Genomic DNA, 24,821 nt, shown 5'->3' on the forward strand with positions numbered 1-24,821 from the left:
CCTGGTGATTTAATCACTAGGTTGCCAAAACACTGGACCACTGAGTTGCTCTCATATCTCTTGTCTCAAGAATTACTAGTCCAAGGCTGAGAGAAAGAGGCTGATATGCAGTTAGTCTTTAATACTCCCTAGGTGGGTAGTTGTTAGCCAAGCCTTCTCAATATGCAGCCCTCAGCCACATCATACTTCTCTGGAATGAGAGGGTATAGCCATGAAGTAAATTCATTCAGACATATGTTCCCTAGGACCTGGAAACAGATGGATTTTGGGATGTTTTGCTCTGGCATAGTTGTAACCTGAAGATAATATTGATAGTTCTAAAAGAATGAAGGACATTGTATCCAAGCCAAACCATCCCTGACGCCGTCAACATGGAGAAACCTTAAAAAGGCTATAATGTAGCAAAGCTAAGTGAAGAGCAGAGCCTGGGTCTTTGAGAGCGTCTTGTCTTTAGTTGAAGGCACCTGCCTGATGGGTTGTCTCAAGGAGAGGATCTTTCTTCCTCTTGTGTTTGATGAGGGACACCCTTGGTGAGGATGAGCTTGTAGACAGATAGCCCTCCCTACCAAGGCTAACGCCAATTTTGAATGCTTTTGGCCCTGGAGAAAGGAGGCTGAATTCAGAGACCTAGAGAAAGCCTAGGAGTCTGATCCCTTTTATAAATTCAGGAACTTCTAGGTTTGGCCTTGTATCAGTATTTGCAATTTCTGTTAGGGGACCAAAGACCTCATATAAAATGAAGCAATATGAGAAGGAGATGGAAATAAGGGAAAGAAGGGAGAACCAGAGGAGTCTGGGGGTGGGGCTGCAGAAAGAAACAGTGTATCATTGCTTATAAAGAAGAGATACAGATATGAGGATGGAAGGAAAAATTGTTGTTGGGGTACTGAAAGGGGATAAGTGCCTTAAAGGTTCACAATTCATTTCAAGGAGGCCCCATTAAAGAGTAAAGTGTCCCCTTGATTACAGTAGTGTTACCTTTATGGTTGGAGGATGAGCCTGGAACCCTTAAGCTGGGGGATGCTCTGCAGACAGTTTCACAAGGGAAGCTAGATTATATTAAGCAAATAATTTATATCAAGGACATTTTGCTTAGCACTGCTATCTATGTAGTTCAAGAGAGTATTTCAGGAATAAGAAGGAAATGATATGGATGCATCAAGCTAAAAATTATTTGTATTTTTGGAGTTCTAAAACTCTCCTGCAAAGTGGTTTTGTATGTTTTAGGTCAACCTGGAAGCTAATTATTCCGCTCCCCTTCATTTTAGACCCAAGTGAGGATGATGCATAGAAGAGCAAACAAACCAGAAGATGTGAATTAGAGTCACAGAACGTTAGAGCTACAAAAGGACATTAGTTTGTCTAGTTCAGTGCCGTCGTTAGCCAGTGAAAAAACAGACCCAAAAGGGTTGAGAAAGTGTTGGGAGGAAGAAGGGAAAGAATGGGGAACTAACGTTGTCTGGAACCTACTATGTGTCAGGTACCATAGTACCTTTGCTTTTATTATCTGGATTATTAAGCACCTTGAGGCCAAGGGATGGAAAGAATAAAAGGCAAATCCTTATTGTCCTGAGCAATATGTAGGAGATAAAGGGGGGTGGCAGATAATTTTTTCCTGTCTAAGCACACAGGGCTAAACTAGAGGAAGTGGAGTCAACATTTGAGAGTGAGGTTAATCTAAGGAAGTACTTGCTAAGTAGTTGAGAGAGACTCATGAATAACTTCTCTATTCCTAGGTACCTTCCAAAAATGTGATGGGTCAGAGGCAGGCTAGAGACAAGGCTGGTAGGAAACAAGATTACTGTTGCCTCTGGGATTGATTTCATTCTAGAAAATCAGGTCATGACCTGAGAACATAGGATTAATCTTAGAAATAGGGAACAAAATGGGGCTTCTCATCCTAAGGGGTCTTAAAAAAATAGTATATATACTATGAATTAAGAAGATAAACAAAATCCTATGGTTACTGTATATATATATATATTTTAGGTTTTTGTTTTGTTTTGCAACACACTTTGAAGTCATGTTCAATGTTGGTAAGGGTAGGTGGCAGCCTGAAAACTGACATTGAGAGTAAGATTGTATTTCTTGTAGTTGTTTGATATGATATCCCGAATTATACCATGAGGGCTGCTTCTATGGGGAGCAGTAATATCATTAGCTGGATCATGTCCTGAGTACAGGGCAACTTCTGGGGAAGATTATGAGAGGGTCCCAACTTTAGGAAGCTTCTGGGTCTAGTGAGAGATGAAGCTTATACCTGGTGGGAAGTAGGGAAATAAGTCAGTACATTAATGCAGGTTATAAAATAAAATAGTAACATAGTACAGAAGGAACCAAAGCAAAGAAGTAATCAGAAAAACGGGAGTTAACCAGAAAAGATTCCTCGAAGGTAATGAGGATAGAGGACATGAAACAGAAGAGAGGAAGGTGATCAGAGGGAGAAAACTTATGGAAAGCTTATGTGTTTTGTGCAGAGGGCTATGAGTGGAGTAGTCAGGGTAGTACGGGAAAGGAATATTAGGAAATGAAGTTGGAGGAGCAATCTTGTTGGCCTGAATGAGGAATTTGAATTTGATTTGGTAAGCAGTAACAGAGCAGAGCATGATGAGATGAATATGACATTGAGGCCTTTTGCAGCTATACTAGGTCATGGAAGCAGGAAAGCTTGCTAGGATATTATTGTTCTTAACCAGATGTAAGGCCCCAAGAGCCAGGACTAGAGTAGGACAAGGGGAAGGAGAAGAAAGAGAGGGGGCAGTAGAATTAGCAAGACTTCATGATAGTTTGGATGTGAGGGGAGGAGTAAAAGATAGGTTGAAGATGATAACCCCAGGACATATTTATGCTGTTGATGGTGATGAGAACTTGGAAAGAGGTAGCTGCTTTGTTTTTAATAATTCCAATTGATGGAATATGTCTGTGTTCATTATTGCGGAGTCTAGGAGGAGGCACAGCCCCTGGAAAATAGTTGAGCACATGCTATGTGCCCAGATGATCACCTGCACTCTGACTTTTTCAGGTTGGAGAACCAAGTGAAAGAGAGTTTATTCCTGGGGTGTACCCGCAGACTTCAGGAATGCTATCCCACTCTGGATCTGGGAAAGAAAATACAGTTTTTTTGCCAGTTTCTTCCCCTTAAATGCTTTGAAAATGGGATATGACTAGCCTGTGGCAGCATGTGCCTGTGGATGCACAGTTCTCTGGCTTGATTCTTGGAAGGCCTTTTTCTCTCCCTCCCTGGGGGTCATTTGTATCTCTGGTTCCTGCTCCCAGAGCCATAAAGTGGGAGCCCCCATTTATTAATTGGGTTGGGACTGGGGAAGGGGTCGGCAGGGGACTCTTTAGTGCAGCAGGCGGGGGTCTTCCCGAATGAGCCCATTAGCCAGCCCCAATGGCAGCTGAAACGGGGCCGCAGCCAAGTCCTCTCGGTTTCAAAAACCCTCCGTTGCCTGCAGCAGATCAGAACAAGGCCTGCGGGAGCCCTTAGCTTCTGATTGCAGCTGTGAGGAAGGACAAAACAATTTATAGGAAGCCAAGTATCTCCTGTCTCACTGTCTCTTCCTTTCTGACTTTGGGGAGGGAGAAGACTGGGATGTGGTGCCCCCTCCCACTATAGCTTCTTACAAGGCACGTATAGGCCTAAGTGGGAGAGAGCAGGAGTGAGTGTATATGCATTGATCGGACATTTACGTCTATGCTCCTGAAGTGTTTACACATGTCCTCGCTTTCTTCTTCCACACACAGTTGTGTTGGCTAAGCAGTCACTGGTTATACGGGGCTCCCTAGGGTGAGTGTGCTCAGTGTGTTAGTGGGGCATGCTTGTCATACTCTTTCCTGCCACATACCTGCCTTTTCTCCTATCTGCTCTCAAGATTCAAGGTTAGAATTAGATCACCTTTTTAACATCTTTTCTTCATAATCAGAGGAGTTTGGCCTCCTGCTGGAACTCACTTGTTTGTCCCTTTAGTTAAGCCAGCATGAAAAAGGCAGGCATCTACAGGGGAGCTTCTTTATGCAGTGGCCCTGAGAGAAAGGTGTGAAGGGCAGGACTATCTCACTTCCTTATGGAAGGACACTTGTGTCTTCTTCCTGATAGAATCATAGATGGCCAGAGCTAGAAAGGGAACTAGAGACCACCTAATTCAACTTTTCAGTTTACAGAGCAAGAAACTGAGGCTTAGGGAAGGGAAATGCCTTGTCCACAGTATCACAGTGAGTTAGTGGCAGCCAGCCAAGATTAGAATCCAAGAGCATCAATTCCTAACAGCCCTGTGCTTCCTCCAGAAAGGAAGGTAGGGCTGTGAGATTTTGAGGGGGGAAGGACAGATTGAGGGGGGAAGTTAGGTTAAAAAAATTAGTAGAAAAACTGAGAAGCTTTATATATTTTTACCTCAAAGATTAATCTTTCAATGACATGCAAATTTTACAACTGTAATTTTTATTTAGAGTCAAGAACTCTGGTTCGTTGGGAAGCAAGTGGCAAGCCACAGCCAAAGATCCTGGTGCCTCAGAGTTACACCATAGTTCTAGGAGCTCGTTGCCAACTATCTCTGGGGGTTGGATAGTAGGGAAAAGATCCTCAGAGGCATTGTGAGGAATTTACCCCAAAGCTCGACTCAGGCTCCTTTGCATTATAATACAGCTATACTGAAAAATAAAATCAGAAGGAAAGGAGAAGGAAAACACCTCACTTGCTGGGAAACTAAGGGGAATTGCTGAATGAGAGAAGGGATTATAGAACTCTGAGTAAAATAAAATATTCTCCTGAGATTACAGGCAAATGGGGGTGGGGCTGTACTCCTCCCCCCTGTTATTTAGCTTTGGGTTGGTTTTCTCCTTTGTTGGGACGGAAGGAAGGTGGTGTGCTCCACAATGACCTAAGCCCTGAATAGTGTGCTCAATGCGCTGACATGCACAGCAGGTTCTAAAGTCATCTCACTCTGGTACTGAGACTCCCCTCCCCTCTTTGGACCTCTCCCAGATGTTTCTACAGTCCCTTCCAATGCTTATTTTCTGAGCATGAGTCTGGGAGCTACTGACGTGCAGGGAGGGGAATGCTAACGAGTTCCTAAAGTGGAAGCAGTATCTTGGAGGGAGTAAGGCAGTTTAGAGGTAGAAAGAATTATAGGTCTGGGTCAGAGGGTCTGGGAGGCTGCAAAATGAGTATTGACTGCTGTTGACAAATAGATCCCAGTACATATCTTTACGTTTTCTCCATCACACCCTGGTTGATAGCACAGGAGGAATGTGGAGTTGGTCCCCATGCAGATTAATCCCTACACAGGGAGTGTATAGACCTACCTGCCCAAATTGCATCAAATCTGCTGTCCCACAAACCTCCTTTCTATCTCATAGGACCTTTTTCTGACCTCTGAGCCTTTCTTCAAGAAGCTGTTTTGGACAAGAGAGGCTTCAAATACAATCTGATTATCTGATCTAAAACTAGATGCCCTCCTTTGAGTCACTTTCTTGCATTAACTTTCCATTAGCCTTGAACCTTCGTTGCCCTTTATAATTCTGGGTTTCACAGCTTCTATTTCTGTTGAATTCCTAACTTTTAAGTATAGGAACCATGGTTCTTTACTTTATCAGACTGGGAGCTAGTTCCCTGGAGCTAGGAATCTTAGAACACTTACAACTCTCTTTGGGAGCATACTTAAGGTTCACCAGAATCCTTCTCAGCTCTGTGAATTAGAAGAGTGGTGACCATTGCCATCACTTTACCTACCAAGGCCATGCTCCCTGGGTGAAAGCCCATAGACCCTTTTTGGTGTCTAATCCCTTATCTCATTTCTAATATAACCTGAATTTTCTTTTACAGGTGGCAGCAGCAGTAGGAGTGATGGCCCCTGAGGAATTTGGTAATGTCCATCAATTACCTGACATCCGGACCCCTGCAAAATTCAGTCACTTTCACAGACTTTAAGGCCAGGTAGGGACCTTAAGCCAATCAGAGGCCACTGACCTGCTTTTGTAAGGGATTAATACACACACACACACACACACACACACACACACACACACACACACACAGTCTCAGGGAAGTTCTTATACCCAAAGATCTCCAGAGGAGTTTACTTAGCTTTTTTTTTTTTTAAATTCTTTTCCATTATGGTTTATTACAGGATATTGAAAATAGTTCCCTGTGCTATGCAATAGGATGTTATTTAATCTATTCTATATATTATATAATAGTTTGCATCTGCTAGTCCCAAACTCCCAATCCAACCCTCCCCCCAACCCCCTTCCCCATTGGCAGCCACAAGTCTGTTCTCTATGTCTGGGAGTCTGTTTCTGTTACACAGATAAATTCATTTGTGCCATATTTTAGATTCCATATATAAGTGATATCCTATGGTATTTGTCTTTCTCTTTCTGACTTACTTTGCTTAATATGATAATCTCCAGGTCTATCCATGTAGCTGCAAATGGCGTTATTTCATTCTTTTTTTATGGCTGAGTAATATTCCATTGTATATATGTACCACATCTTTATCCATTCATCTATCGATGGACATTTAGGTTGTTTCCATGTCTTGGCTATTGTAAAAAGTGCTGCTACGAACATAGGGGTGCATGTATCTTTTCAAATTATAGTTTTATCTGGATATATTATGCCCAGTAGTGGGATTGCTGGATCATATGGTAACTCTATTTTTAGTTTTCTAAGGAACCTCCATACTGTTTTCCATAGTGGCTGCACCAATTTACATTCCCACCAACAATGTAGGGAGGGTTCCCTTTTCTCCACACCCTCTCCAGCATTTGTTATTTGTAGACTTTTTAATGATGCCCATTCTAACTGGTGTGAGGTGATACTTAGTGATGTCGAGCATCTTTCCACGTGTCTACTGCCCATCTATATGTCTTCTTTGGAGAAATGTCTGTTTAGGTCTTCTGCCCATTTTTTCATTGGGTACTTTGATTTTTTGTTATCGAGTTGTATGAGCTGTTTGTGTATTTTGTAAATTAAGCCCTCATCGGTGACATCATTCACAAATATTTTCTCCCAGTCCGTAGACTGACTTTTTGTTTTGTTTATAGTTTCCTTTGCTGTGCAAAAGCTTATAAGCTTGATTAGGTCCCATTTGTTTATTTTTGCTTTTATTTCTATTGCCTTGGGAGATCCTTAGCTTTTTACTTGACCCTGTTATGGTGTCCTGTCTTCTGATTAGCAATTCCTCCCTCCTGGCTGGAGTGGGTAACCCTGTCAGTTGGCATTGTGGTCATTTCATTCCTGTTCTTTTCTCTTGGCCACAGCTGTGCTAATGAATATTCCTCAATAGTGTGATGCTGATATTGGCTACTCTCAGCCTCTCTACAGCACCTGCCCCACTCACCCACCACCTCATACGTACACATAGTCCTGCTTTCTTCTTCCCCAAGAAGCTATTTTCTCTTTCTTTCTTTTGCGTGAGGGTAGGGCATTGATATCCCTTCTTACTACCTCTCATCAGCTTCTCCACATCATTTCCAGGTTTGATGGGAGATCCCCCCTCTCCAAACACTGTGCAAAGACACGAGAAGTAGAGGTCTGCCAGCCTGCTTATTTCCATCCTCAACGCCTAGACCTGGGCAGGTCACCAACCTACTATGCCTACCCCTACCCTTCTTGCTGCCAGGTAGGTGTGCTCCTCTCCCTACCCACCAACCCTAAACAGGGTCATATTTCTCCCTGGGACTATTTCTCTCTGTTGATAAATATCTCCAACAAGGGGAAGGCCTCTGTGACTCAGCTCTCCACCTTGGTGACTTCCAGCCCTAACTTTTAGAGAGCCCTTCCTAATGTTAACTCTCCACCCCCTTTTCTGTAGCTTAAAACCATTTCCCCGGGCTTCCCTGCTGGCACAGTGGTTGAGAATCCGCCTGCGGATGCAGGGGACACGGGTTCGTGCCCCGGTCCGGGAAGATCCCACATGCCGTGGAGCGGCTAGGCCTGTGAGCCATGGCCGCTGGGCCTGCGCGTCCAGAGCCTGTGCTCCGCAACGGGAGAGGCCACAACAGTGAGAGGCCCGCGTACCGCAAAAAAACAAAACAAAACAAATACATTTCCCCCATTTAGTGCATGTGGAAAGAAGGGAACAGTAAACAGTAAATGGTTGGTATTTGACACTGGAGGGGAAGGGTCTAATGACAGGCAACCCTTCTCTTCGAGCTGAAAGCCTGAAGTCCAGATGTGCATTCTGTCCAGTGGCCTGGCATCCTTGGGGAACACTTGAATCTTTTGAGGGAAAGGTTTTATCTGGTGTCCATTCCTGAGGACAAGGATCTCAGACTCTAAGAGTCTCTCTGTATTCATTCCCAGACCCCTCCAGCGGGTAGCGAACAGATTGCTACAGGGAAGAACCCAGCAATAGGTAATACTCCGTCTTGAGCTCGGGTGGCAGCTCTTGTCTGGCACTTACAGGGAGTTGGCAGGGGTGCCAGAGCCTCTCCTGCCACTGGAGTTGACATCAGCTTACCCTTTTGACCTTAGGTCTCGTCTCTCAGCAATGCCTCTCTCACCCCTGCAATCCAGACAGCACAAGCCGCAGGCCTAAATAAGCGCCAGGTCTGGGTAAGGTTCTCCCTCCCCCGGTAGGCACACACCTTGAGTTGGAGGTGAAGCAGTTAGGATGGGATGGAGGGAGGGATAGAGTAGGTGTTAGAAAGTAGGAAATGTCTCTGGAAGTGGTTGAGCAGTAAGTAAGCTTTGGGCACCTGGGGTACCCTGCCTACCTCTCTGTCAACCTGGATGTCTGATCCCTCAAAGCTGCTCGTCCACTTGGGCGGCTGCAGTCTTGGTTTCTGCCACACGAGGGCACTGCTGACCAATTAAAACTCCTGCCCCTCCGCAGACAGAGTTTGGGTGAGGGGAGAGGGGGACTCTGCGATCTTTCTCCAAGATAGGGGTCAGAAACACCCCCCAGAGAGCCTGAGACCAGGGGCCCAAGGACCCAGAAGAATAGTTAGTTGTTCTTTCACTTCTTCTTCCTTAAAAATGGCCTGAGACCCTGAATGCTCTTCCCTAGTGGACTGACATGTCACTATATTCCCAGCTGAACCTGGGAAGCCCCCTAGCTCTAGTCACAAAACACCTTGCACATGTGTTTCTCTCCTTCAAGGTGTAGCAGGCTCCAGCTGTCCACCCCACTGTCCCCAGCCTCTAAGACAGTCTCTTTCTGGCCCAGAGGGTGGAGGTATCTGGTTTTTCAGAGAGAGAGAAAAAAAAAATCTCTTACAATTGTTTTAAGAGAAGTAGCTCTTAAAGAACTAGCTCTCTTAGGAAAGAGTTTTGGGGAGAGGACTCTCTCAGAGAGACTGAGAGACTAGGAAAGTTCAGTCTTCTATGCCCCCGTCACCTCCCCCAGCACAAACCCGCAGAGCTCAAGATGGTCTGGAGGATGTTTACCACCTGAATGGCTGGAGGACACCCAGGACACTCTGGGGCGCTGCGACGACAGTAGTTTCAGAAAGCAGGATGGGCATGGCGGCTGCTCTGACCCTTGATCCTCATGCCGCCTCCGTACTGTGTAATGTCTCTGCTAGGGATCCAAGTGGCCGTGGAGCCCTTATGGGGATGAGGTGTCCCATATTTGACCCTCAGTCTCCATGAAGCCCTTCCAGGCTGAACAGGCTAAGGGAGATGACAGAGGTTCTCCTCCTCCCTCCTACCCCCATGATCGAGGGCCCCTCCCCAGGAGGACAGCTTGATTAAACAGTCGGTGCTGCTGGAATTGCTGCACAGCTGGCGCTCCCCCCAGCACCCCGAGCAGCGCAGCAGTGCAGATTAAAATCTCCAATTAGCGTTAAAGTGAAGTGAGGAGGTACTGAGGCTGCCAAGGAGGCCAGACGGGGGCCCTCGGTCGGCAGATACCCCCACTACTGCCTGGATTCTGAGTACCACCCTTAGTCACCCTTTTTTTCCTAGCTCCTCTCCCAACATCTCTCAGTGCCTACTAGCTTTGCATTGCTTGGGGCCAGAGGGCTTTAGAGGGGTGGAGGGTGGGGCTGATGCCTTACCTGACAAAATGCTGGGGACACCATAAATGTGGAGGAGCAGAGATGCCCTACTCACAGCCTGCCAGTTTGAGGTGACTTCACACTACTGCTGCTTCTTTTTGCCTAGAGAAAGGGCAAATAGGACAAGTCCCTCCAGATCTTCTTACCTATAAGGTGCTGCCCACACAAATGTACATGCTTGTATATTTTATCCTATTTGACCTATCTGCTCCCACCCAAATTATGGCTCCTTCCTTCATCGCTCCGTTTTTTTCTCAGCTTTCCTGTGGGCAGGGGTAGGTACAGCCCGGCTCGGGAGCACAGCCATGCCCTGCCACCTGGGTCCCAAACAGCTTCTCGTTATCTTCTTTGCAGTTCAGGGAAGAGCAGGGATATGCCAAGAATGGAAGCCTCAGATTCTCCCAACCCCTGAACATCACACCCCCTCTTAAGGGCCCTCTACCATTTATACTTCTACTCCTTCCTTCACCAAGCCCAGAAGGAGGGCAGTATAGCTAGACACACCCTTTGACTTCCCACTGCCCCTTTAAGGGAAATGGAAGTGGGTACCCAGCTGACTGAACCTACTCACACCTCCAGAAATTAGACACCAGGGCACAGTGCCACCCTCCCAGGCTGGCACATGCTACCCTGGCAGAGGTTCAAATAGCTCCCCTGCCGAATACCCCCACCTCTATGTCTTCCTCTTCTCTCTCCCTCTTTCTTCGTCTCTCTCTCTTTTTTTTCTCAGCTCAAAGCACAGCTGAGCCTTAAAATGGGGGTGGGGAGGACCAAGCTGGGGCAGGGGGGTGGAGAGTTCCAATAGCACGTTTTCACCTGCCATTTAATTGGATGTATTTTTAATTAATGGGACCTCAGGGACCAACATGAGACAATCTGATCTCTGAATAGGGACAGGGGAGGGATTGGGTAAGGGAGGAGGATTGGGCCACTGGGTGCGGTTACCAGGAACCCAGGCCCATCAATCACTGGCCACTTTGTGTTCTGGCATGGAGAATAGCAAGGTGGAGGAGGAGGGGAGGCACTGGGGAGAGGTACCAGGATTTCCCCCCAATGGCCAGGACCTCCAAAAAGGATGGAACTGTACCAGCTGACTCAGTTTGGGGCCCCAAAATTGCAGCCAGGATATTAGGTAAGGCTGTTTTCTTGTTCCCGAGGTTTTGTTTGGTTGAGCTTGTCCCATTGAGTGCTGTAAAATTGTGAAAGGAAGGTGGGGATAGAGCTTTGAGGTCCTTGAAGGGGAGGACAGGAACTAGGGACCGTAGAACCAGAGACTGTGGTGACAGGGAGGAGAAGGGCAGGGTTCAGAGATATTTCTGTGTGTTTAGACATAAAATAAGTGCCGTTGAGATTACATGCAAAACAGCATGCAGATGAGGGCTGGTGCCTTTGGGGTATGAATCATAGACCCTTACTGTTGCAAGGAAGAGAACCTGGAGCTCATCTTGCCAAACGATTCATTTTACAGATGTGAAAACAGAGACCCAGAGAAGGGAAATCAGTTGAATCCTGCCGTGGAGTTGCTTTTGTTCCTGGATTTGGAGAGTTCCTGGGAACACAGGGAAATGTAAGTAGGTAGGGTGTGGGGAGGAAAGTCAAGGGAAGATGGTAGGCAGAATATTATTCTCTATTGCTTGGAGTCTCTGGCTCCTAAGTCTTGGAAGCAACTCAGAGGAGTCAGGTGGGTGCATTACTGGGGGAACATTTCCCTTGTACAGCCTGTTCCAGAGGTCATCTCATCCGTTCCCTTGCTTCCAAGTAGACAGATCCCCCAGAACCTCCCACTCCCATGAGATTTTACCATATTCTAAAAGGTCCACAGGGAAGGAGATACACTAACTTCCCCAGTTCCTTAACCAAGAAATAAACCCCCCGATGGTGACTAAATATTGAGCTTTTCCTGAGATCTTATCACAAGTTTCTCTGCTGCAGTATAAGCTGCTAGAGAAAATTATGCCAAAAAATGTAGCGAGGAGTGGTCTTGTGCCATGTCTAAGCCAAGAAGAGAGACAGAATTAAAACTCAAGGCTCTGAAAGCTGAGTCAGAAATGCGCCTGTATTCACGCGGTGCCGTGGCCCAAAGCTCTTAGTCAAGCCCCATTTGGCTCTATGCGGTGTTGGTGCACACTGCAGAGAGGGGCACATTTCCAGCTGTCCCCATCTCCCACCCCCACCTCCTTCACTATTCAGACACTAGGGTTAAGAAAGAATGATGGAGAGAAGTGGCTTGCCCACCAAGTTGCCAAAGATGGCATTTCCTGGCATCTCCTTCCTTCCTCAAAAAATTCAACATTCTTTGTTCTGTGCTTCATGAGACTAAGCTGCGGAAAGCAGTATGGGTAGAAACTTTGTCACACCCTCCAAACCCCCAACACTTATCCTTTACTCCCAGAACTGTCTTCTCCTCTATCTTAGTACACCATTTAATGTCCCCAGAGTCCCTAGGGAAGAGCAAGATGCACCTCTCTAAGTGCCCCCAGACTCACCCTGCTCTGTCTTAGACACTCAGGGTCATCTCCTTGGCTACCTAATTCTCTGCCTTTTCTACTACCAACAAGATGAGAAGGGCCCCCTTGCATTGCCTCAGGACAGTCTGGATAGACTCCATCTAGCTCCTCCCCTGTTTCCAAGGGCCTGCAGAAGTGGGGGTGGGGGAGGAAAACTGTGCCAGGGAGTTGAAAAGGAAGATTCTCTCGTGGGGGGAGATGGGGGAGAAGCCTGAAAGAGGAGAGAAGTTAGAGAGGGGAAATTTGGAAACTGAGGCCTGTAGTCCCACCTGTGGGGCTGGCTGCATAACATAAGGCAGGCCGTTCATATTGAGTATTGTTCAGGGGGGTTATTAGATGGCTCCTGTTTACAGAGCTGCTGCTTCTCCTCTGAAACAGAGAGCAGCAGAGGAGGAGCACGCAGTGAAGAGAGAGAGGAGGTGTCAGGCTTTCTCTAGGCCCTCTTTCTCACCCCTTGTCCACCCCTACTCCAAGATTAGAGGTATATTGGAGGGGCTAAAAGGCCCTTAAAGCATTCAGTCTAGATTCTTGATGTTTCTCTAAGGAACAAGATCTCCCTCCCCTCAATCCCCACCAGCCCTGCCTCATACTCCCAAGGTTTAGCCAAGGGTATGAGATCTACAGCCCTGGAGTCAGAGCCTGGAGCCTACTCTGGAATCCAGAAGAAACCCTGAGCTTTTGCAGGGAAGGAGGGATAGGCTTGAAGTAAGCAGAAGGCAGAGGTAGCGGTACCCAGAATCCCCTGCGCTCTAGAGAAGAGGGAATTGTTGAGGAGCTCATTGCTGGCCCAGGGTTTAGCTTTTACTCTGATGGGGCTCCTTTCCTCCTTCTCCCTCAGTGTGTCCCATTGGTTGGTGAGAGAGCTGGATGTCTGAACCTCCCACCTCAACACCTCGAAGGTTATCATGCAGATCCCCTCTCTAGCTCCCAAAGCCATGGAAGAAGTGAAGGAAGATATTTCAGAGGTGGCAGTGCCATGATATCCATCAGTACCCAGGGAGAGAAGCCAAGGAGAAGAAACAGTGCCCAGAGAGGGAGCCAGGAGGAGATGTGTGCTCCTGAAACAGCCTTCTTACCCCATCCCCTCCCCTGCCCCCTCTAACATGCCAACAAGGCTCTGTGCCCAAGTTGTGCCGGCTCTCCTGGCTGGTGATCCTGCTCTGTTGCACAGGCAGCTGGCCCTCTGCTCCAGCACAGAGCACATGGTGGGGTCTGTCGCACTTCTTTCTAACTCATCCCAGTGTGTCTGTGGTGCAGATTCCTAGGGATGCAGGAGGGGGCTGTGGCCCTGCGAGTAGACAGTGGGCTCTGGGGCCCTTTAGGTGCGTATCTTCCTGGCTGGAGCGGCTGTGGGGAGGGAGAAGGCTGCTGGCAGCTCACCTGAATTCAAGGTTCTGGTGGCTCATAGCAACAGGGGTGGCTCATGAAAACAACAGAAGGGAAGGGGGTCTAGGCCTGTTAGAGGTCTCTTTTACCCCATTTCTCCCCCACTCTGAGCCGTGGATAGAGGTCTGTCATCTGGATTGTGGGGCAAGGAGAGGCCCCAGCTAAGAAGGAAGAGAGGGAAATGGGAGAGAAGATAGCAGGGAGGCTGAGCATTCCCAGGGAGAGGCTTCCCAGTGAGGAAAGGATAGGAGAGGCTAGTCACTCTTGCCCCAGTGTATCCGTGGGCTGCACAGAGGGTTCTGTGCTGAGGCAGCTCAGCGCTCCTAGGCACCCTTCAGGAAAGGGGCTTTCCAGGCAGACACAGCTACTCCTCCCTACTCTCACTTACCTGCCCAGAGGTCTGGGTACCCAGCTGACACAGCACGACTTAGAAATTAAAAGAAAAAAAAAAGAAAAGAAAAAGGCACTATTATAGGACCAGAACCTGGAAGGATTACCACTACGTGGTCTCAGTACTCTTTCGCTGGAAACAGAAACCATGATCTTCAAAGGTGCTGATTTTCTCTTCCCTTACAGGTCAGGTGGGCAATGTGCATCTTCTCCTGACTTTCTGAATCAGGGGGATGATAGACTACTGTGTTTGAGGTCATATCAGCAGAACAGGGCCAGAAAGTGGACCAGGAGAATCAGCTGTGCTTCTGACCACAGTCCCAAGGGCCTCCCTGTTTCAGCAAAAGGAAACAGGGATCTCGGATACCAGTGTATCCAGACACATAATAGATATCCTCCTTCTAACCTCAGAGGAGAATAGGAGGGGAGTTCTCTGACAGAGCCTAAGTTTCCATTTGCCTGTTTCTACTCCTTTCACCGATGACGGCTCTGCTGTCCAGCTGGGATGAGGGGCCCTCTGCGGGATGCTCCTGGGGATCCAGAGACAGTTTTGATTGGAGGAAGGGACAGACCAGCTGCTCTTCGTGTAGGAAGATGGGATCAGCTCCACTCCCCCAGCTCTCCCTGGCAGCATCAGGAGCCCAGGGGCCCCTGCTGGAACACCCATAATAAAGCCCAATCCTGAACTGAACTGACATATCACCTGGCTCTGGTATAAAAGTGGTGCTGAGGGGGAGCCTGGGTGCACCAGGTGGGGTGTAGGCAGGTGTAGGGAGTTCAGCCCCAGGAGATACAAGGATCACTCCTCAATACCACGTGTTCCTCCTCTTAAACCTTCTCCTCAGTCCCCCTTTTCTTCCACCTCCCTTCAGCTGACTCCACTCCTGGCTACCTCATGCCCTCCAATCTGAGAAGACATGGTAAGTAGTTGTCTGTTCCCTATACTTTTCTCTTTCTCACTCTCCTCCCCTCCTCCCAACTCCCAGCCAAGAGTTACCCCATTTGACCTCTTCCTACCAGTGAATGCCATCAGGATCTGAACCTGGAATCACCCCCTTCCTCTGAGAATGCCACTCTGCCTCTGAGACTGACTCACCAGTCCTCATCCTCCACATAAGTATAGCCAGGCCAAGACAGGTACGTCCACTGGCACCAAGGCCCCTGACCTGGAGCAAAGGGCAGCCCTAGGGGTACAGTGGGGCTTGGCCCTAAATGCGTATATGCCTGTGTATTGGGCACACTGGTTTATTAGTGTTATTTCAGCATTGTGATGCAGAGAGAGTAAGTGTAACAGCTGCTCCTTGCTTGCAGTGTTTATTGTTACCTAGAGACAACCTCCTGGCTTTTTCCCAGCTCCCCCTCCCCCCCCAGCCCAACCCCCTCCCTGCCAACAGTCCTCCTCTCCCCACACTGATGGGAAATTTATAGCTTGCCCATACCATGCCTTTAACTCTCTCCTGTCCATAAGGTAGATGGGCCAAGGGAAGCCAAAGTGAGCTGTGAGCATGCTTAGGCCCTGGCAGGGTAGAATAGTGCGTGGAGGAGGGAAGGAAGGATGGAGGGAGGGGAGACACCTCTTGTTCCCAATCTGTGTCTAGACTCAGGCCCCAGTTTCCCTCCTGGCTCTCATGTTGAGAGAAAAGAGCTTTGGACCTAGTCTTGGGATCCTAGCCTCCTCCTCATAAGATTATTCTTTTTCCTCAGATTATTCTCTAAGCTCCTCCCGTTAGGCTGGCTGGTCCTGAGCAACTACAGCAAGGTAGTATTGAGACGGGAGGAATAAATGCAGAGTGGCAGAAGCCCCAGATCCCTCCTTTCTATAGAGATGTCACATTGCGACAAACAAGAGGCTCTGGCGTGAGGGATGCTGGCCAGACCTCCACAGCTGGATAAATGTCAAACATGAAGCTGGCTGCTGAGCCTGGTGGGGAAAACTGACCACCTTAACTTCACCCTGAGCCCAGGACTTAGGTCCTGAAAGAGTCCCAGGCCATCCTCCAAGTTGGTCTCCTTGGTCTGGGTAGGCTACTCTCTCTGCTTTTCTTCCTGGTCCATTTTCTGCTCCTCATCTTTTGGTTTGATACCTTGGGGAAGATCCAAGAGACCAAGGGAACTGAGGCCTCAATAGAGAAATTCCTCGATCCCCTCCTGACTCAGGACCTTTCATGGAGGGGCACCATGTCATATATTCACCATCCCCACGGGAAACAAGAGAGGAAAAGGGATTGGATTTTAGCAGAAAGGATAGAGGTTAGACACATGGAAAAACTTACTCATGGGATATAAGACTTCAAAATGGACCTACTTCTCTTCAGAGATTTTTCTTTTGCCTGGTATGAGTTTAAGTCTATGTCCACCCAAGGGGCATTGGAAGAACAAAGGGTATTTTTCTGGGGCTCCTCCAGATGTGGGCCTCAGTGCAGTTTCCTCCCCATTTCTTCTAAATGTAGTATGTGTGGTGGTTAGAGTGTAATGCCAGTGCTGCCATTTACGAGCTGTGCCACCTAGGTAAGTCGCTTAACCTCTTTTAGCCCTAGTGTCCTTGTCTGTGAAATGCAGATAAACAACCTTTTAAGGTGGTGAAGAGAGTTTAGTGAAATCATGTGTGTAAAATACCTAGGACAGTGCCTGATACTGAGTAGGTGCTCAGTCAACAGTGGTTGATACAATAGAGTCTATTAATTTTATGGAATCATCAGGGCTGACACCGTGTCAAAGACTCTATGAGTCCCCTGGAATTATAGGCCAAATGTGAGTATGTGCGTGTGCTGGGGAGGATGTCCATAGTTTTACTGATGATTTGGAGCAGGGGGTGGCAGTCTCCTGGAACGGAAGTAGCCCCAATCCTTTGACTCATACTCCCAAAGAAGTCAGTTTCCCCATTCCCATGCCTCCAGCTAGGAGTTCCTTAGGTAGTGTTCTGCCTGGAAGTACAGCTTCATCTAGGATGGAGCTGGGAGAGACAGCCATTAAGATAGCAACACAGAGGAATTCCCTGGCTGTCCAGTGGTTAGGACTCTGCGCTTCCACTGCAAGGGGCATGGGTTTGATCCCTGGTCAGAGAACTAAGATCCTACATGCCACATGGCGCAGCCAAAAAAGGAAAAAAACAAAAGATAGCAACACAGAGCACTAGCCAAGCACTTTACAGTTTGTCAAGTGCATTTACCTACATTAGCTCTTTTAATACCCAGAACATCCCAGTAAAGTGAACTACCATTTATTGACTGCCAGGCATTGTGCTCAGTGTATATATTTTTTTAAGTATGTTTAAAGTCTATAGAGTATTTCATCACCTAGATATGCTATGATGTATAAAGCTCATCCACTATTTTAATCATTTAGACATATTTACTGTTATAAATAATACCATGATGTACATCCTATCCTAAAACTTCATGCATTTTTTTATAGTAAATTCCAAGAAGTGAAATTATTGGGTCAACAGATACAAATATCCCCCCTCCCCATAGGTATGATTACTTTATTGATGTACCATAATAAGAATAATATTTTTTAATCTTCCTCTTTGGAATTCTTCAATGGAAACACACGGGCAGCCCCTTCTTTCTCCTAAACCCAGCAGAAACATTAATAATCTATCATATCCTTTTTAAAAAATTGAGGTAATTGTAGATTCACATGCAGTTGTAAGAAATAATACAGAGAGATCCCTTGTACATTTTGCCCACATTTACCCAGTAGTAACATTTTGTAAAACTATAGTGTGACATCACAACCAGAATACTGACATTAGTTCGATCCATATTTCCCCAGTTTTACCTGTGTATGTGTGTATATTAAGTTCTATGCAATATTGTTACCTGTGTAAGTTCTTACATCTGCCACTACAGTCAAGATACTGAACAGTTCCAACACCACAAGGATTCTTCATGTTGCTCTTTTATAATCACGCCTACATCACCCCCTTCTTAACCCTTGGCAACCACTAATCTATCCTCCACTTCTAAAATTTTTTCTTTCAAAAAATGGAGTCATACACTATGTAGCTTTTTAGGATTGGATTTTTTCACTCAGCGTAAGTCTCTGGATATCCACTCAAGTTTTTGAATGTATCAATAGTTTGTTTCTTTTATTTATTTCATGATATGGATGTACCACAGTTTAACCATTCACCTGTTAAAGAACACTTTGTACACAACATTGTAAGTCAAGTATACGCCAATAAAAATAAAATATTTTTTCATAAAAGGAACACTTTGTGCTCCCACTTTGTACTCACTAGCAACTAATGAAAGAGCCTGTTTTACTTGGTGTCCTGAGTGTTGTTTTATAATCACAATTATTAAGTTTCTTAACCCTTCAGGCATGGCACCTATTATTATTTCCATTTCATAGACAGGGAAAATTGAGGCTTATCGTAAATGATTTTCCCACAATCACATGCTGTTAAATGGCAAAGAAGAGCTTGGAACTCAAGACAGTAGGGCTCTTTCTACTACACCAGGCTTTCTCAGACCTTGACGAAGGTTGCTGGGAAGAGGGTGTAGGCAGAACCAGAAGAGAGATGTCGGAGGCAGGAAGAGCACTGGAGCAGCCTGGGCCACTTCAGGTCCTCACAGCTAACTTTGGTTCATAGGTTAGAAGATCAGTGTCATGAAGCAGGGGGCAATACGGCTTATGCCCTTCAAATTGTTTCCCCTTTGTTGCTTCAAGACTGAAGTGGATGGAGCCCTTGAGCAATCTGCCCAAGACCTGGGACCTAGAATAGGAAAGGGAGGACTCAGCCTTCGGGTGTCTGTCTATCAGAGCATAAATGGTCAAGGGTCTCCTTGGAAATGTGAAGTTGAGTGTATCTCTGTTGAGGTCTGAGGAAGCTGAGTCCCATGACAAGTGAGCTCTCTATTCTGGGGTGGGGGGCAGTAAGGGAGAAATAGCATTTTAATTTTATTTTAGTGTGGTGGGGAACTATAGGTCATTTACACACACACACACACACACACACACACACACACACATACACACATCCCTTGGGTAGGCTCAGTGTCTGGGACATGGTTCGGGGAAAGCAAAGTGGAATCAAAAATGGTAGTTCACTGTTTTGCTGCTGCGGCCGCAGGCATGAGTATGCTCAGGCTTCAGAAAAGGCTTGGCTTCGGTGTCCTCCGCTGTGGCAAAAAGAAGGTCTGGTTGGACCCCAATGAGACTAATGAAATTACCAATGCCAACTCCCATCAGCAGATCCGGAAGCTGATCAAAGATGGGCTGATCATCTGGAAGCCTGTGACAGTCCATTCCTGGGCTTGATGCTGGAAATACACCTTGACCCGCCGGAAGGGCAGGCACATGGGCACAGGTAAGAGAAAGGGTGCTACCAATGCTCGAATGCCCGAGAAGGTAACCTGGTTGAGGAGGATGAGAATTCTGCGCCCGCTGCTCAGAAAATACCGTGACTCTAAGAAGATTGACCGCCACGTGATCACAGCCTGTACCTGAAAGTGAAGGGTAAAGTGTTCAAAAACAAGTGGATTATCATGGAATGTATCCACAAGCTGAAGGCAGACAAGGCTCGCAAGAAGCTTCTGGCGGACCAGGCTGAGGCCCGCAGGTCTAAGACCAAGGAAGCCCAAAAGCGCGAAGAGCGGCTCCAGGCCAAGAAGGAGGAAATCGTCAAGACTCTGTCCAAGGAGGAAGAGACCAAGACATAAAGTTCTCTCCCTCTTCTCTGTTCAGAGTGGCCTCGGCAATTACATAGATCACTCATTCAATAAAAAACAAGCCTTTATCTGCTTAAAAAAAAGAAAAAATGCCAGTTCACACTTAGTCCTCACTTTACCACTGCTCTTTCTCTCCAAATCATGGACAGCTAAGTCAGAAGGAGCTAGAGAAATCATTTGGTCTATCCCTCAGCCTCTGGGCACTGGTAGAAGCTGACAGGTGGAAACCTAGAGTCAGCCCAAACGCTGCCTCTTCCCACCTCCTGCTGGAACTGGATTTTTTACAGTTGATGTTACCATTGCTCCCTTGGCCTATTCTCGTAGCTGTGGTGGACTTGTAACAACTTTCCCTGTCTACTTAAAGCTCCAGAACCAGGCTGAGAGCGCATATCACTCTTCTCCATCTTCCATGGCCCATCAGAAATGGCACATCTTCTTCCAATGGTGCCCTCCATCCTTATCCAGTAATTCCAGCCATGGGGGATAAACACTGAGGGCTTCAGAATGTATAGGGAGTACTTTGCATTGTTGAAGCAACCAGAGGTAACCATTCTAAACCTCTTTTTTGGGTGGACTTTTTTTTTTTTTTCTGCTGTGCCTAGGGGCTTGCAGGATCTTAGTTTCCTGACCAGGGATTGAACCAGGGCCCTTGTTTGTGAAAGCATGGAGTCCTAACCACTGGACCGCCAGGAAATTCCCTGGATGGAAGTTCTTAGACAAAAGGAGATCACTATTTACTGGCTTTTATCCCCTCTGAGATTTCCTGATTGTCAGAGGTCCTGAATGTGGAGACAGCTACCTGCCCTTGAAGCCAAGATGGTGCCTTATCAGGAAACTTCAGGGCCCCTGCCTCTTCCCTTCCCTTGGCTGCCCCTCTACTCCAGGTACCCTCCTCTCCTGCCACCACTCCCTTCCCATCCCTCCTTTCTCTCTCTCTCTCTCTCTCTCTCAGCAAGTTTTTTATGTGATTACAGGCACTGCATGGTAATTAGTGCTAAACTCATTTGCACAACTACAGTTAATTGGCTACAACAATTAATTAATGTGTTGGAAATTTGGCACTGGAAAAAAAAAGTTTGTCATCAAAAACAGGGCAAAAATTGTAGAGTGAGATACCCATAAAAATCGAGGGCAGGCTTCAAAAGCCCAGCTGGGCCTCAAACTTCAGGCTGGCCTCAGATGCCTTCCGACTCTCAACTTCAACACATTTTCCTCTTTCATTTTTTCCCTCTTCCTTTCTCTATTTCTCTTCTTGCTCTCTCTCTCTCTCTCTTTTTTTTTTTTTTACAACTTAAGCAAACTCATTTCCCTGATAAAATATAGCATGACTAATGGCTAGAGCATGTAAAAATCATTGGGAAAATGTCCTTGGAAGACGAATGCATTTTCAGCAGAATAATTAACTTAATTAACAAATTCACATGCATATTCATCAGGCTATTAATGTCTTCTCGGCTCAGCTTGATGAACATTGCGGTAATAACCATCTCATTTACATACTGCATTCTACTGCGATCCAAAACAGACAACATACAGGCGTATACACACACACACACACACACACTTGCACCACTACACACAACATGCCTCCGCCTATTTGACTTCCAGGTTGGCTGGGGGAGAGAGAAGGAGAGAGAGAGTGGGGGCTGGGAACCCCCACTGGGTGGTGTGATCTTTAGAGGGTCATGAGTGAGGTGTGCTAAGGATATCTACATGTGAATGTCTGAGAGAACTTTAATTCTCTCTGTCTGCCTCTGTCACTCTCCCTCTGCCTCTTTTTCCTCGTTTCCTTTTCTCTGTGTCATTTTCTCCCTTCTTCTCTACCGCCCCCCCCCCCAAACCATGTCTCTCTAGGGAAAAACTTGGTATCCGTGCCAACTTTTTCCCCCCTCCCTTCCTCCTTCTCTCTCCTCCTTCCCCTCTCCCCACTGCTGCCAGCCGGCATCAGCACCGAATTGCCATCTCCTTCAGCTCTCTGTGGAGCAATCTCAGAGAGCAGTAAGGTGTGACGCGGAGTTCTGCCGGTTTCGCAGCACCGCCTGCGGAAAGAGCGCAGGATGGTGGAGGAAGATTAAGAGAAATCGCGAGCAGGGCTCGGCTGCCATTGGTGTGTGCAAACGCCGAGGAGCAAGGGAGAGGGAGAGCGAGGAGGGGGGGTAGAAAGGGAGGGGGAACCCAGCAGCTGTCGGCCTAATTCTTCTAACACTCTGCTTGTGGTCATATTAGAAAAACAGATTATGCCCCTCGGTGCCACTCACTTATACTTGACATACGTTAATGTTCTATATCTCCATTCTCGGGGCTTGATGACAGAGGACGTGAGGTCTAGGAGGATGGGGGTCTGGGCGGCCAAGGGGCAAAAAAAGACCCTGCCTCCTCATTCTTCCTGACCCCCAGCCCCAGCCTGATCTTTAGAAAGGAAGCCTGGGCCCAGAATTTGCTTCTGATGCCACCACTTGCCCCTGCTTTTCTCAGCCCTTAGGAGGTGCAGAGGTCAGAGGACACCTGGAAGTCCTTTCCCTAAAAGTCACTCCCCCTTTAGAATCTTAACAGGGCACTTTAGAGCCAAGTGTACCAGCTCTGTGGCATCCCCACCCCTAACCTTTCTGTGGGCCCTGCCCCTCAAATCAGAAGATGGGGGTCAGAGAAAGGGCTCTATGAAAGCTGGTGCTCCTTGAGGGGGTTACAGAGAAGCCATAAGCAAAACAAGGCCAGGTTTGTTTCTGGGTTGCTATGGAAACCAGGTTGCCTCCCGGCAGGAAGGGAGGAGTGCCTGAGGCCTTCCTCCTTCCACCAATCCTGAAGGCTATAAAGGCGGAGTTTGCCAAGGCCTGGGTAATAGGGCTGGTCTTGGAGGACACACCAACCATTCCCCAGAAGCCCAGCCTGCCAGTCTATAGCCCTTCGACCCCCACCTTCCCTACTCTCTCACCCCAATATTCAGTCAAAGGAGGCTTTTCCTCTAGGTGCCTTGTCATCTATGGAGACCTGTTGCTTAGCAACCACTAGTGCCTTCTTCCTAATAACTCGCAGAGACTGAGAGATATAATATCTGTCTCTATATTCACTTTCCCTCCCTTGTCTATTTATATTTAATAGCCGAAGCCCTGTCTTGGGTTCCCTTGGCATCTGTTTTAGAAGGAATAAGCTGCAGCCTTATAAAGTTACACCCTAGGAAGAATTTCCAAACAGGGAAGAGTTGGAGAAAAGACTGGAGTAGGTAGGGAAGCTGTGGAATCATATTTTCTTAAGTATAGGTAGAGGAAAAAAACTAGTATTTAGAACTTGGAATGTGGGGAGGGGATGTCCAAAGGGATTCCCAAGGGTCCACTCAGGACCTGGAATGGATGCCAACAGAGCTGCTTCCTGGCCTGGCATTTTCCTCTCCCCACACCCTGCCCCGTCCCTCCGTCCTCACCACTTCCGGTCTAGAGCGCTCTCATATTTCCGTATATGGGAGACTCACCCCTCTGGGGATGTCCAGTTTTCTAATGTCTGGATTAGACTCTAGAAAGGGGGGTTCTGTGTCGATGTGTGTTCAACAGGGCCTGGGTTTTTCAGGGAAGGAGGTCTGAGCTCTCAACTAGAAAACCTCAGACTTGACCTGGCAGTGGAGGTGGTACAATAATCAACAAAAATGAGGAACAAGGAAGGCCCAAGAGTAGCCTAATGGCTGCATGTAGAGTCAGGAGGCTTGGGTTCCGGTCCCCTCTCCTTACTCTCCTGTGATCCAAGTTACTCACTTAATCTTTGAAACTCCTTGTTGCTTTATTTACAGGTGAATAATAATAATGTTTACCTCCCTGGACTTTAGCAGGATCAGTTAAAGTAATATGTGAAAGAAAACACCTTGGAAGCCATCCAGTTTAACTAAAATATTATTTTAAGGTTTGGCAAAGGTCTGACTGCTGGGAAGAGGGAAGCATCATAAATCCAGCCTGGCCCCGGGCTTAGGAACATCATTAGTTTGTTAGCCAGAAAAGTGTGATTCTTTGCCCTCTTGTCAGTGGGGTAGGGAACCTTAAATCAAAATCAAACACAAAGCTATATGGGAGAGTAGCATGCAGTGCCCCTACCCTCCCCACCTCCATTCCCAGCCTCTGACCTCTAGTTCTTCCTGCCGGCTCCCCGCCCTGACCCTCCACCTTCTCCCCAGTCAGCAGCTTCACTGCCGTTGTACTCACTTTCAGGCCGTGCAGTTTCACCCTCTGTACCCCCTCCTCGGCACCTCCTCCAGCCCGAGCCTTCTGTGGGAGACAGATGGGGTGTCTGCAATGGAAAAGGCTCTGGGCTCTACGCCGCCTTGGGTGGGCAGCCCCCCTCCTCATCTCCCCACTGCTCCCTCTCGCTACCTAAGACACTCAGATTCACCCCGGGCAGCTTTGAGAGCTGCTGAGGATTCCAACTGCCTTCTCAGACTCAGCCCCAGAAGCACAGCCAGAATGCCATCTTTCTCCAAGCCCCTCTTCATGGAAGACCAATGCAAAGGAAGAAGTAGTTTGGGGGATGGTAGAGCTCTATGTAAAGGGACTAACGTGGAGAGGCCCAGAGCCCCTCACTGACGACTGGATGGCTGGGGTTTGGGGCCTGAGTTGACAGAGGAGGCTAAGCCTAGACAGTTCCTTTGTTCCAGAAATCTGGGGTCCCTGGAGGGAGGCTCAGCTTAGGGAGGGGGAAAAGGGAGCTATCATTACAGAGCACCAACTGTGAGCCAGGCACCATGCCAGAGCCTTTCCATGCCTGTACTCACAGCCAGCAGGTGAAGAGTCAGGGCAGATAGGTGTCTCACCAGCTTGCAGCATCTCTCAGCACAGTTGACCACCTCGTCCTTTGGTTCTGTGATGTCACTGCCGGT

The 24,821-nt window shown here is 47.4% G+C and overlaps 1 protein-coding gene and 1 pseudogene across 8 annotated transcripts in view; both read left to right on the forward strand.

Annotated features, from left to right (window-relative positions):
* Window positions 1-18,563, forward strand: part of CDK12 (cyclin dependent kinase 12) — a 64,160-nt gene extending 45,597 nt beyond the window's left edge. For 2 of the 8 annotated variants that reach the window (XM_029211314.1, XM_029211322.1), the window contains 5 exons: window positions 5,825-5,935; window positions 7,481-7,625; window positions 8,480-8,560; window positions 11,474-11,572; window positions 13,351-14,360. In XM_029211314.1, coding sequence (XP_029067147.1) covers window positions 5,825-5,840 — 16 coding nt within the window. In that variant the 3' untranslated portion in view covers window positions 5,841-5,935; window positions 7,481-7,625; window positions 8,480-8,560; window positions 11,474-11,572; window positions 13,351-14,360. Of the gene's footprint in view, window positions 1-5,824; window positions 5,936-7,480; window positions 7,626-8,479; window positions 8,561-11,473; window positions 11,573-13,350; window positions 14,361-15,160 lie in introns of those variants that run through there. The other 6 variants (XM_029211316.1, XM_029211323.1, XM_029211319.1 and 3 more) reach the window with 5 other exon arrangements.
* Window positions 18,564-18,736: 173 nt separating this feature from the next.
* LOC114889211 lies at window positions 18,737-20,563 on the forward strand (annotated as a pseudogene).
* Window positions 20,564-24,821: the final 4,258 nt, after the last annotated feature.

This window comes from Monodon monoceros, unplaced genomic scaffold (assembly GCF_005190385.1).
Source record: "Monodon monoceros isolate NGI ecotype Baffin Bay Population unplaced genomic scaffold, NGI_Narwhal_1 Super_Scaffold_9, whole genome shotgun sequence".
In the NCBI taxonomy this organism is placed as follows: domain Eukaryota; kingdom Metazoa; phylum Chordata; class Mammalia; order Artiodactyla; family Monodontidae; genus Monodon; species Monodon monoceros.